Below are 12,233 nucleotides of genomic sequence, written 5' to 3'. Positions count from 1 at the left end.
CGAACAAATCTACGAGAGGAGTGTTATTATTCTCCTTTTACAGATGAGTATATTGGAGTGCTCCGAGGGTGCAAAATGAAAGGCACATGGGTCGTTAAGGAGCCAGTACCCGTTCTTGCTCTTCTGTTTTCTACGGACCAAGAGACTTAAACTTTGATCTTGAAGAACTATCTCAGCTTGACAAATCTATGCATCCCCCAAAAATATGTCCATATACTCATTTGAAGGTCTGAAATTTTACCAAAGAGGTATATTTGGCATTTTAATGATAAACATTTTGCTAAAGCAACAATGAAGGGCAGATTTTCCCAAGATGATGACCTTTTCACCTATGGATAGGCCTTATCTACATCACTTCTCACTTTAAAATCCCAGGACATGTTTACTCTTCAGACACAAACAAAAAGCACAGCAATTCTGGATTCCATTGAAATCACATTTGCAAACTTTAGTTTTGTAAGTTACAATGGTAAGATGACTAATGATATGCTTCGGAATTCTCAGGGTGGGATGCCAAATATTCCCATGTACATCCATGCTGTGTGAGCGTCCCGGTATGGGAGGAGGTAGGCCTGGCCCCTCAAAAGCCACTCCTAGTCTAACAAAATTATGTGGAAGGCTCGAGGATTCTTCAGAGAATCAGCTGTAATAAAATCCATCTTGAGAATACTCACTTTGTATGAAAGAATGCAAGAGAATGAGGTTACTTTTGCTTGGGAGAGTATTTCCATATCCTTTCCCATTGTTAGAACATTCTTGATCCATACATGCTCTTTTATTTATCTAGGATTTTATAACAGGAGCGTGCCACTCATGATAACTTCCCATATCACTTCGGCCTTTTTTTGGGGTAGGGATTCTGGTCCCTCGCCTTCTCCTCTGCGCCAGGCCCTTTTCCCTTCTTACTACTGATACAGTATCATACAACCTCCACGTCCACCCAGGCTGTTAACTGTTCGAGGACCAAATTAGTGGTTTGGCTTGTCTCCATTGCCACCTTTTGGTGCTACTGTTTTATTCTGATGGTAGAGGTGGTAAGTAATATTTTGTAGAAATTTTTAGAAAGAGAAGAAACAGAGAAATTAAGAAAACACTTATAACCGAGCCACCCAGAGTTAGCATGCCCATTCCAGTCATTAAAAAAAAACAACACACATTTTTGGATTTATATATACTATTTTGTGTACCAGTCTTTTCACTTAACATTACAAGCATTTTGCCATGCTGTCTTAACTGTTCATAAACATTAATTATAATGACCGCATAATAGTCTATTGTACAGTCATACGGTAATTTATTTAACCAATTTTCTACTGTTGGACTTCTGGATTGTTAAGTATAAATTCTGCCCACATTTTAGACTATTTCTTTAGGACAGAGTCCCAGAAGTGGAATTAGAGGATCAGAAGATATAAACATTTTTAAAGCTCCTGATAGATACTGCCAAATTGCTTTTTAGAAAGCTGTTGCCAATTTACACTTCTAACATTGCCAGCGTGTTTCTCTACCAATCCAGATCTGTCTAAAGGATAATAAAATTTAAGTAGAACACACAGTCCTCAAGCTATTCATGCCGCTGGAGAGCCTTCATGACCACAGCACAGAGGCCTATGACAAAGGTCAGACCTATTGCTGGGTATGCAATTAACAATGAGTTCGTGTGAGCACATGGGGCATGGAAGAGGAGCTGTACCGAAGTGGAGAGTAAAGGAATTAGATGTCAGATTGTCGGATCTAAGGCCTGGGTCTGTTTCGTGCATTGCTGCACCCAGCACACAGGACAGTGCCTGGCACATACAGTCACACAACAGAAATGTGTTGAATTAACACAGACTCTTCTTTCAGATGCATTTTTCCCCCCAGCAGCTGTAGGAGTTAGTCACTCCTGGATTCAAGGGAAACTTGACTGGTTGGATTATAAATACCCTGTCCGATCCTGAGATTCCACTTCAGTTTTAGAAAATCGGTTACCTGAAGGTGACGCCATAAGGCTCTCTTTAGGGGAAAAACAAGTAAACACATCTGAAAGGTACACCCTGGGCACCAGCACGCAGAGGAGTGTATGATTCAGTGAGTGTTGTCACCTCCACAGTAGTCACTTCCACAGGTGAGAATGTAAACTCGTTCAAGCGCTGCCCATGACCATGGTGATTTTGGACCCACCTTCAGTTCATTCGGTTACCACACTGGTTGCAACTCTGAACTATCTGCAGTATTGCCCAAACTGTTTGAGATATTATAAGGGCATAATATAAGTAGTAGTTTGCGTAACACCATTTTTAGTCAATATGGTTGAGATAAACTAGTTCATTCAGTTCTAGTTCACTCTCCTGGCACTGTAAAGATTCCCTTCAATATTCCATAATTTTTATATCATAAACTGTCAGACACTGCTGGATCAATATGGCATTAACAACGTTATTGATGGAAAAGGATCAATCTTCTGTCATTTTGTATATACACTTTATATACATTGGACCAGGTAGGCAAACTATGGCCCATGGGCCAAATCTGGCCCACCATCTGTTTTTCTCTGGTATGTAAGCTAAGAAGTCTAAGAATGGCTTTTTACATTTTTAAAAAACAGTCGAACAAAATCAAAATAGTATTTTGTAACATGTGAAAATTATATGAAACTCAAATTTCAGTATCCATAAGTAAAGGTTTATTAGGACACAGCCATGTTTATCTGTTTCTGTATTAGCTAGGTCTACTTTTGCAACAATAAAATGCTAAGCAGTTATTAAACAGAATGTATGGCCCACAAATCCTAAGGCATTTCCCTTATGGAGAAAATTTGTTGACCCTTTCACTAGATCCAAGGGTCCTTAGAGGTACTGAAGTTTCCCACTACAAATTTTTTATTTCTAGATATTAATACTGGGAGAAGGGTGATGAAACTGGGACAGTATTTGCAAGGATCTGATAAGGCAGAGACTAGAGAAGATAAATACATGCAGATTGCTTGGGATACTGTGTAGAGGCCGGTAAAATCTGAGAGGTCTGATCCAACCAAGAAGCAGTTGGAGAATGCAGGGTTGCATATACAGTTCCAATAGCAAGGAACATCTTGCTAATTGAGCTACACAGGACCCTGGTGAGACCCAATCCCAAGAAGCCTAGTGAGCCTTGCTGACAAGGTGTTCTGCAAATAGCACACTGGGTAGCAGTGTATGAGATGCAGAGACAGACAGTTCCCCAACAGTAGCCTCCTTTACTAGATGTCCTCAAGTCAGTTGGTACACAAATTGATCCAGGCATCTCCATGGGCAAATCTGAACTCTAAGAAATGGATCTGAAAGGAAGGCTCTGAAAAGCAGGTCCCAGGTACACATTCTTCCCAAACAATAACATTTCAGTGATGATTCAGAGCCAGGGGCAGAATTCAGGAGACTGCAGAGCTTCCCATGTTTTTTTTGAAATCAAACATTGGTGAATATTCTCTGTTTTTGCTCATTAACAGTGGGGCAAGTGGAAGTAAGGTAGGGAGGGGTGAAGGGTGGAGAAAGAATTAGATAAAATCACTGATGGGATGATCTGCCCTGGAAGGTGTCTACTCTCCTGGACTTCCAGCTGTGGAATATAACATTCCATATGGATTTTGAACCAGAATGGGGTGAGGAGAGAGATCAGTCTGAAAGCCAAAGAGATTTCATTAACTGACTGTGTGCTGAGCTTGAGAATTACACCAAGGTTTGCAGATGGCCAGCTCTCCTCCTGATGTCCTACAGAGAGCCAGGCTTCATCTTCTACATTTAGGGGAGGTTACCCTGAGAGAATGGGATTTGGATGTTGTATTTCTGAAAAACATTCATGACTCCTGAATACCTGAGATAACCAAACTGCCTCCTTAAGAAACTTGTAACACTGGTTGCCTCTGGGGAGTGGAACCACTGGTGGCTAAGGGTGGGAGGGATATGCTTCCTCTACCTGGTCTGTCTCTTAGATAAAACAAAACAAGAACACATCCCTTCATGTTGTCCCACCCTGCTTCTTGAGGATAGGAAAGAAACTTAGGGACAGACAATTTCCCTACTCAAGACTATAGGGCTGAAGTGGGGAGCTGGATAAAGGATAAAAAATTAGAGAGTTGTAAGTTGAATGGAAAATCCTGACCAAAAGGGAGGGAGGTGTGATCCTGAACCAGAAAACAAAGCACCAGTATAACAGAGGAGAAAGAGCAAACTGATAGAGAATAAACAGAGGTGTGTTAAGAAAAGCCAAGGACAAGAGCCTGGGGGATGATGATAAGTGGATTCTTGAGATTCAGGAAACCTGTGGGGCAGGTGGAAGTCCAAGATGTAGTTCAGGGTAAATTTTGTGTCAGTGATAAAACAGATTTGGTGCGGGGGGCGGGGGGGGGGGCGCCTGGTGGCTCAGTGGGTTAAGCCTCTGCCTTCAGCTCAGGTCATGATCCCAGAGTCCTGGGATGGAGCCCCGCATCAGGCTCTCTGCTCAGCAGGGAGCCTGCTTCCCTTTCTCTCTCTGCCTACTTGTGATGTCTGCCAAATAAATAAATAAAATCTCAAAAAAAAAATAGATTTGGTGGGCAGGTGGGTGGGCACATGAGGGGTACTGTCATACAAGAATTCTCCTGTCTGGGGATAATCATAGGAGCTCATGCTCTGGCCTGGGGCTTAGTGACTCTGGACAGCCATGTATGGATAGTTTGCTGTGGGATGAGTGTTCAGGCAGAAATTTTACTTCCCCAAATCTGAGGCATCTTAGGGTCTATTATAATTTCTTTTTTTTTTTTTTTAAGATTTTATTTATTTTTTTTTGGAGAGAGAGAAAGCTAGAGAGTGAGTCTGAGCTGGGGCGAAGGGCAGAAGGAGAGGGACAAGCAGACTCTCCACTGAGCACGGAGCCAGATGTGGGGCTTGATCCCAGAACCCTGACATCACAACCTGAGGGGAAAGCAGAGACTTAACCAACTGAGCCACCCAGGCACCCCGGGTCTATTATCATTTCATTGAATATTTCCTGGGAAGCCTTGCAAACAGGTAATTGGTTTAGGGAGAGCCAAGTTTCCGACCTGACTAGTACTCAGCACGTGATCTAAAGTAAACAATTAAGTCCTTTTCATTCTAGATACTAGTAACATTTTGAACTCACATTCTTGATTACCTGCTTCTGGTTGCTGTGTCCAAACCCTGTCTGGGCCAGCAAAGCTTCTGGTACCCTATGCTCCAGCATGGTCTTGGTCCGGCATCTTTGGAAGGCTCACTCCAGCCCTGTTCACAGAACAGGAATAAGTCCAGAAATAAGTTCTCTCAGGTTGGAGATAAGGCCTTGAGATACTGTTGTAGGATCCTGGCCCTGGCCAAGGAGCATACAATTTTCCAACAATTACCACTGAGCCTACCAAGGAATAATGTGAGGTTCAGCCACCAAGTTGCAATAGCCAGCTATGGGGGCTTTGTTCCAGAAGTGCAGGGTCCCTGGTGGCAAGTGCTTGTGGGGAACTAGGGCCTCACCTGATGTGGAAGATGTAATGGTCCTGAAACGGAATGCTACAAATGGCTAAGCATGTAGAAATCTATAAGCTGTTGTTTGGTTTAAGAGTTCTTTTGCACAAGACCTTTTATTTGTGGGATAAGGTCTAGGTTTCAGGGCACTTCAAAACTGACAGGTATTAGTAGGGAAATTGTCATTTTTTGGAAGAGATAGAGACAGTGAAAGAACAGAACTAAACATAACGGTGTTGAATAAATAAGTGTTGGGCTTCTATCAACCAATATGGTTTAGTAACTTACTAGTTAAATAATAGGGACTGTTACCCATAAAAATCCTTGGGTAAAACACAGACATCGGCTAATCCTGTGAAATGCTCTAACCATCCCTCCACTGCACTTCGTCAGGCATTTCTGAGATGTTTCCAGTCTATTGGAAGCCACTTGGGAAAAGTTCCATTCCATAATCCTTGCGGAGAGGCAGAAAGAGATAAAAAAAAATTCTAAACTTGCAGAACTTTTTCCAGGGTGTGGGTGCAATTGATGGGAAAACTAGATAATCAAGTGAGTTATTATAAACCTATCTACAGATTCAGGGGAAGCAATTTATAAACTTATGGCATAGTTAGGGCAGAGGAGAGGAAGCAAATTATCCGAAATTGTTCATCTTGTACAATAAACACCATTAACTTCCTCCAGACTTTGCTATTTCAGCCAACAGTGCCATCACTTTCATACCAATGCAGGTTCGAAGAGTCAGGCAATTCCACCTGCTTTGGGAAGCTTTCCCTAATTTCCTAGCCTCCTGTCTCACCCTTCTTTATGGATCCAGTCAGGAATCATCTCATCTTGATGTCCACCCAGCCAGCCCTTGATGATTTTGTTTTATACCTTCACAGTGTCAATGCCCAGCAGCGTTCTAAAACTGCATGTGCTCAAAAGCCACCTGACAGTGGTAGGCATTAGTTACTAAAAGCAGGCCGCTGTGTGGAAATCAGCACATACGCAGCAGACTCCCTTAAGTCAAGGTCTAGAATATCACCTCGTCTTCTCCTCACACACTGCGGCCTGGGACTAAGTCCACTGGCTTCTATTTTCTAGGACCAAATCCTCCTCTTCCAGCAGAGGGGATACACAAATGAGTGGGGGGGTCCAGGACATAGGACTCATGAAACGAATCCAGCTTTTCTGTAAGAGACAGGTGTGTGAGAAAGTGAGTATAGGTGGCCAACCCCTGAGTACTGAGGGGTTCCCACTGAGTTATTTGAGCTAGATATGCCCTTAGCAATGCTCACTAGGTCAGCATGTCACTACCTTCTGTACCATACCTCAGGTCCTGCCTGTGAAGCAGGTTGGAACTGTAGGCCTTCTTTTGAGGTCCTCCCATAATATGCCTTCATGGGCACAGAAGAACTCCAGGAGGTCCTGTTCCCACCTTTCAGTGGTATGATCCCCTGAGGCAGAATGTTGAGAACACAGGAACACAATAGCCACAACAAGCTAAGGCCTGGGCAGTGAGGAGATCCAAACTTTAACAAGCAAAAGACATCAAGAAACAAGCAAGTACCAGAGGTCAACAGGCAAAGTTCCTCAAAACCAGAAGACGGCCCAGTAGTCCAACAAGGGTAACTAGGAGGGTGGTAACATGTGGGAAAGAGTGATAAAGACTGAAAATGGATGAGCAGCAAATGAAGGTGCCTAACTGTGAAGCAGCTTTCTAGCTCAGGCTCAGCTACCTCACATTCCTTTTATCACGGGGTGAACCAGTCCTGAGCAGTCCTGGTGGGAAGGCTTGTTGATGATGAAGCCTGCAGAAGCTGGTTGGCAGGGTAGTGGTTTGGGGGATGGGATACAGGCAGAGGTATCTTCCCACCAGCTTCACACTCGAGATGAGTCCGTGTTTCAGAACTTATCTTTTTCCTTACACACAAGCTATTTTTATTTTTCCTCATTTCATTTGAAAGGTTAGACTGAAAGTCAAATCTCTGAGGTTTGGGTTCATCCTTCAAAATACCTGATACAACTTTTGCAGATATTTTCCTCATATTTAAGTTCTCTTTCAAAATGAGTCTAACGGTTTCTTTATCTAAATTTAACTCTTCCGCCATCATCCTCACGGTCAACCGCCTGTTTGAACAAACCAAGTCCTTGACCTTCTGGATATTTTCATCTGTCCGGTGGGTGACTGGACGACCACTTCGGGCGTCATCTCGGACATCTTCCCGCCCTTCTTTAAACCTTTTGTGCCAGTCGAAAACTCGGGCCCTTGACATGACTTCATCTCCATAAGCTTCTTTTAAAAGGTGGTGGGTCTCACTTGCGGACTTGTTCAATTTCACGCAAAATTTGATACTAATCCTTTGTTCTAGATAGCGGTCACTCATTCTGGCACTTAAACAGCACACGAAAGTGAAAAGACCACAGCTGTAAGGGGAAGCGAGCGGAACCAATCTTTATAGGGCTGCAAGTGGAATCATGTCGCTCGTAACGATCCTCCAGAAGCCTCACCAGGGGAAGAGTAACTGCTTAAGTTTTCGTCCCTCAGCTTCCGGTTGAGGCGGGGAAAACCCGTTCTGAAAAGCTAACAGGGCTTAAGAGTAGCTGCAAAACTGGGGGAAATGAAATCTCCTACACGTCTCCGTTCAACTTGTGCACGCAGGTCTGCGGAAAGTGGGCAAATCAGTCAGCAAGGTCTTTCAATTCCGCGGCCCTTCAGAGTCTATGGCGATTTCTGCAAGAGACCTAAGTGGTGGCAACGTAAGCAAGCAAGGAGAGATATAACGTGCAAGCTCGCCGCCCCAGGTCTGCGGAAACCCCCGCACGCCAAACCTACCGACTGTGCCGGGGGATCGCCAGCTCTAGTGTCCGGGGAGACATGCCCGCATGCGCAAAGCCATCTTCTGGAGGGGTAGGTTGTGCGCACGCGCACTGCGGCAGCCCGCTCCAGGCCTCGCCTCCACCTCGCCACACCCGGGCCGGCGCGCTTCTTTGCGCGTGCCCGCCTGCGGAGAAGTCGGCGGAAAGGAGGGGGCGGGGGAGGAAGGCTGAGGGAAGAGAGGGCACCCCCGGGCGCCAGGGTGCATTGTGGGAAGGAGGCGGCAGCGTCCCGGGCGGGCGGGAGGTGCACCAGCGGCAGCGGCGGCGGCGGCGGTAAATCCTCCCGGCCACTCACAGCACTGTGGAGCCGCGTCCCCAGCCCGGCCTCGGACCGCGGCGCCCCTCCTGCCCCTCGCGGCTTCTCGCCCGCCGCCCCTCCCCCGGCGCGCCGGCCTCGCCGAGCCGGCCGGCTGGCCGGCCTGGCTCCCCTCCCCGGCCCCGACGGGCGGGCGGGCTGCCCTGAGGAGGCGGGGAGGGGAGGGCTGGGCCGGCCGGCGGGTGGGCGACGATGCCGAACTTCTGCGCTGCCCCCAACTGCACGAGGAAGAGCACGCAGTCGGACCTGGCCTTCTTCAGGTTCCCGCGGGATCCGGCCAGGTAAGTGGCGGGCGCGGAGCCGGCGGCCCGGGCCCACCTTCGCGGGGCGCGCTGCGCGCTGCCAACCGCCGGCTCCGGGGCTGCGTGGGGAGTGGGCCACGGTCGTCGACCCCAGCCTCGGCCGCTGGTGGGGACCGGACCTGGAGCAGCGGGCCGGCGGGCGCCCGGGGACCTCGGAGCACGTGCGCCAGCGGGGGCTCGGCGCGGCAGGCACCACCCGAAGGAAGAGGCTACTGGGGCGGCGCGCAGGCGGAATGAGCGGTGTTCTCGCCCTGGTTAGGTTGCTTGGGTGACCTCGGGCGGGTCGCTTTCTCCTCTAGGCTTTAGTTTCCTCAGCTGTCAAAAGAGGGACTTGGAGTCTATAGTTAGGGTCACCAGGGCCCGCCCTTCTCCTTGCGATTACCCCCGGGAGCAGTGACCCCAAGTCACAATTATTTTCTTCGGAGGATTTGATCCTGGTTTAAATTCTGGCTCTGACCGTTATTCATTGTCTTACTTGGTTATCCTGGGGATGGTTATCCTGGGGATAACGGAGGGTAGGGTTGGGGGGAGGGGTACGCCTGTGGGCGTGGGAATGGGTATTGAAATGTCTTCCTTGAGGTAACTCACACGCTCTGACGTATATTTAAGAGTGATGGAGAAGGGACTGTGAAAGTCTGAAGAATTTTCCTTGGCCTCTCTTCTTGATTCGTTCATTTCGAACCAACACTTAACTGTGTGCCCAGCACTAGTGTTAGGTGTTGGAAATTCATATGTGAGTGAGACAGTGTTGCTGCCTGCAGAAACCTCACAGTCTGTTAAGGAGACAGATATGGAAGAAGGCGATTATAATATAGCATTCTATTTATTAGTTCCACAAATATTTATTGAAGGCCTACCATGTGGTAGGCATTGCTCTGAGCACTGGAAGTGTACAGATGAACTAATCAGAGCCCCTGCTCTCTTGAAGTTGACATTCCAGTGGAGGAAAATAGACAAATAAATATGTATGTACAGTATGTCATGTGGTGATAAATACTTTGAAGAAAGGACAAATGTTGGGGCATAGAATAAGGAGTAGCAGAGGAGGCATAATTGTTATTTTAAAATAGGTGATCAGAGAAGGCCTCACTAAGAAGGTGAATTTGAGGAAAGACCAGAAGTAGCTGAGAAGGCCAGCTATGAAGATATCTAGGGGAAGAGCATTCTGGTCTGTGGAAACAGTAAATGCAAAGTTAGGGCATGCATGTAACAGGTACAGTCAAAAGTCCATGGACAGTAGAGCTGGTTTAAGGAAGGAGGGAGAGGGAAAAAATGAGACCAGTGAAGTGTGTGTTTGTATGGTAGGGGCAAATTGTGTGGGACATTATAAGCAATGTAAAGCACTATGGTCTTTATTTTGATTGAGACAGGAAGTCATCCAAGGGTTTAGAGAAGGGAGACTGTACTTTAAAGATTTTACTTATTTATTTGACAGAGAGAGAGATCACAAGCAGGCAGAGAGAAGGGAACAGGCAGCCTGCTGAGCAGAGAGCCCGATGCGGGACTCGATCCCAGGACCCTGAGATCATGACCTGAGCCGAAGGCAGAGGCTTTAACCCACTGAACCACCCAGGCGCCCGAGACTATATTTTTAAATAGGATTACTGGCTGCTTATTAGATTGTAGGGAAGCAAAGGTGAGAGCAGGAAGACCAGTTAAAGGCAATTGCAGTAATCCAGGTTAGTAGAGGAGGAGGTGGTAAACTGCTGGTGTTTTAGACACGTTTTGAAGGTGAAGCCAACAGGATTTGTTAATGGTTTAGATGTAGGTTGTAAGAGAAAAAGGGAAGTCAAGAATAACCCTAAGATTTTTTTAACCTGAGTATTTACAGAGCTATGGAAGTCTGGGAGGAGTAGGTTTGGTGGAGACATTCAAAGTTTGGTCTAGGACATGTGAAATTTGAAGAGCTTAATAAATGTTTAGGAATATCCAGAAATGAACTTAAATGGCCCATATTTAGATCAGTAACCTAAATATTTTAGAGCTAAAACCATAAAAAGATAGTCTGGAATTTAGAGACTTTCAAACTAGATACTGTAAATATGGGTGTTCTCAGTTTATAGAGGGTATTTAATGTCATGCTCTGGGGTAAGTAAAGCGGAATAGGTCTGAGAATTGAGCCCTGGGGCATTCCTGGTGTTTAAAGTTCAGGGTGGTGAGGATGAACTACTTTGGAAGACTGAGGAATAGCTGTTGGGTTCCATGGGAGCAGAGAAGGGGAACATCTGAATGTGACTGGGCCTTACCCCATTAAGCATTATCTTCCTTTTACCCAAATTTTAGCCCAAGGGCAATCTTGAGAATATATTTCACTTTCATAATAAGGGCAACATTAGTTGATTCTGGACCACAGGTCATTTGTGTCTGTATACTGTAGCAAATGCTCTTTTCATTACACTCCTTAGAGGGGAGGAGGTATGACCTTTAGGGGTGTACAGTCTCAAATTTGGAAGGAATTTTTAGATCTAGTGCATTCTATCCCCTTTGAGAATCTAACATAAGGATCTAACTTGAGAAAAGACAGAGACACAATTTTGCATTCCACTGTCAAGGTATTTATGGACCCTTTAGGGCCCTGTGCATTCCTGATGGGGGCCTTTGCTAAAACACCTCCAATGACTGTTCTCTGCTTTGTGAAGGGATGCTTCAAGATTTTGGACATCTTTAGCTATTATTTCTTCCTTGTATTGAGTGGGAATATGCCTCCCTATAATTTATGCTTTGGAGGTCCTAGTTATGTTCCTACAGTCATACTGAGCAAATCTGTGCCATTTTCTATGTTAGACTGCTTTGAATATTTCGAGACTAAATTAAGAACTTTTCTTAATTTTTTTTAAACATTTTTATTGAGATAAAATTCACATACCATACAATTCACCCATTTAAAATGTGTATTAAATGCATTTTAATATACGTTATACAGTATTAATGTATATTGTTTAGTATACATTATTTTTAAACATTTTGTTAAGATATATAACATAAAATTTGTCATTTTAACCATTTTTAAGTGTATAATTCAGTAGCATTAATTACATTCACAGTGTTGTGCAGCCATTACCACTGCCCATTTCAAAAGTTTTTTCATTACCCCAAGCAAGCGGTAACTCTTTCCCTACCCCCTACCCTGCTCCATCCGCTTTCAGTCTCCATGAATTTGTGTGTTCTGTGTACGTCATGAAAATGGAATCATACAGTTGTCCTTTATGTCTGCCTTATTTTAGTTAACATAATATCTTCAAGATCCTATTTTATCCAAACCAAATCTCCTCATACTAAGGATTC

General features: G+C 45.2%; 2 protein-coding genes across 6 annotated transcripts in view; one reads left to right on the top strand and one right to left on the bottom strand.

Annotated features, from left to right (window-relative positions):
- Positions 1 to 5,198: 5,198 nt before the first annotated feature.
- LOC111159378 (putative uncharacterized protein FLJ37770) lies at positions 5,199 to 8,325 on the bottom strand. Its single transcript, XM_022521793.1, has 2 exons — positions 8,287 to 8,325; positions 5,199 to 8,195 (listed from the first exon to the last, which is right to left on the bottom strand). Exon 2 carries the CDS (start codon positions 7,835 to 7,837, stop codon positions 7,205 to 7,207), a length of 633 nt encoding a protein of 210 aa, XP_022377501.1. The 5' UTR covers positions 7,838 to 8,195; positions 8,287 to 8,325; the 3' UTR covers positions 5,199 to 7,204.
- A 421-nt stretch (positions 8,326 to 8,746) lies between these two features.
- Positions 8,747 to 12,233, top strand: part of LOC111159632 (THAP domain containing 12) — a 28,552-nt gene continuing 25,065 nt past the window's right edge. For 3 of the 5 annotated variants that reach the window (XR_002641422.1, XM_022522175.1, XM_022522177.1), the window contains exon 1: positions 8,747 to 8,927. Coding sequence is in view for 2 of the 5 variants with exons in the window: in XM_022522175.1 (XP_022377883.1) it covers positions 8,839 to 8,927 (89 nt within the window). In the remaining 3 variants the exon portion in view is untranslated. The remainder of the gene's footprint in view (positions 8,928 to 12,233) is intronic. The other 2 variants (XM_022522180.1, XM_022522179.1) reach the window with 2 other exon arrangements.

The sequence above is a fragment of the Enhydra lutris genome, unplaced genomic scaffold (genome assembly GCF_002288905.1).
Source record: "Enhydra lutris kenyoni isolate GAN:26980312 unplaced genomic scaffold, ASM228890v2 scaffoldscaffold68, whole genome shotgun sequence".
NCBI classification, from domain to species: Eukaryota; Metazoa; Chordata; class Mammalia; order Carnivora; family Mustelidae; genus Enhydra; species Enhydra lutris.
This window is presented reverse-complemented; position numbering and strand designations above follow the sequence as displayed.

Bases quoted from the DNA above. Each gene is read 5' to 3' on its own strand.
- LOC111159378 (XM_022521793.1), bottom strand. From the start codon at position 7,837: ATGAGTGACCGCTATCTAGAACAAAGGATTAGTATCAAATTTTGCGTG.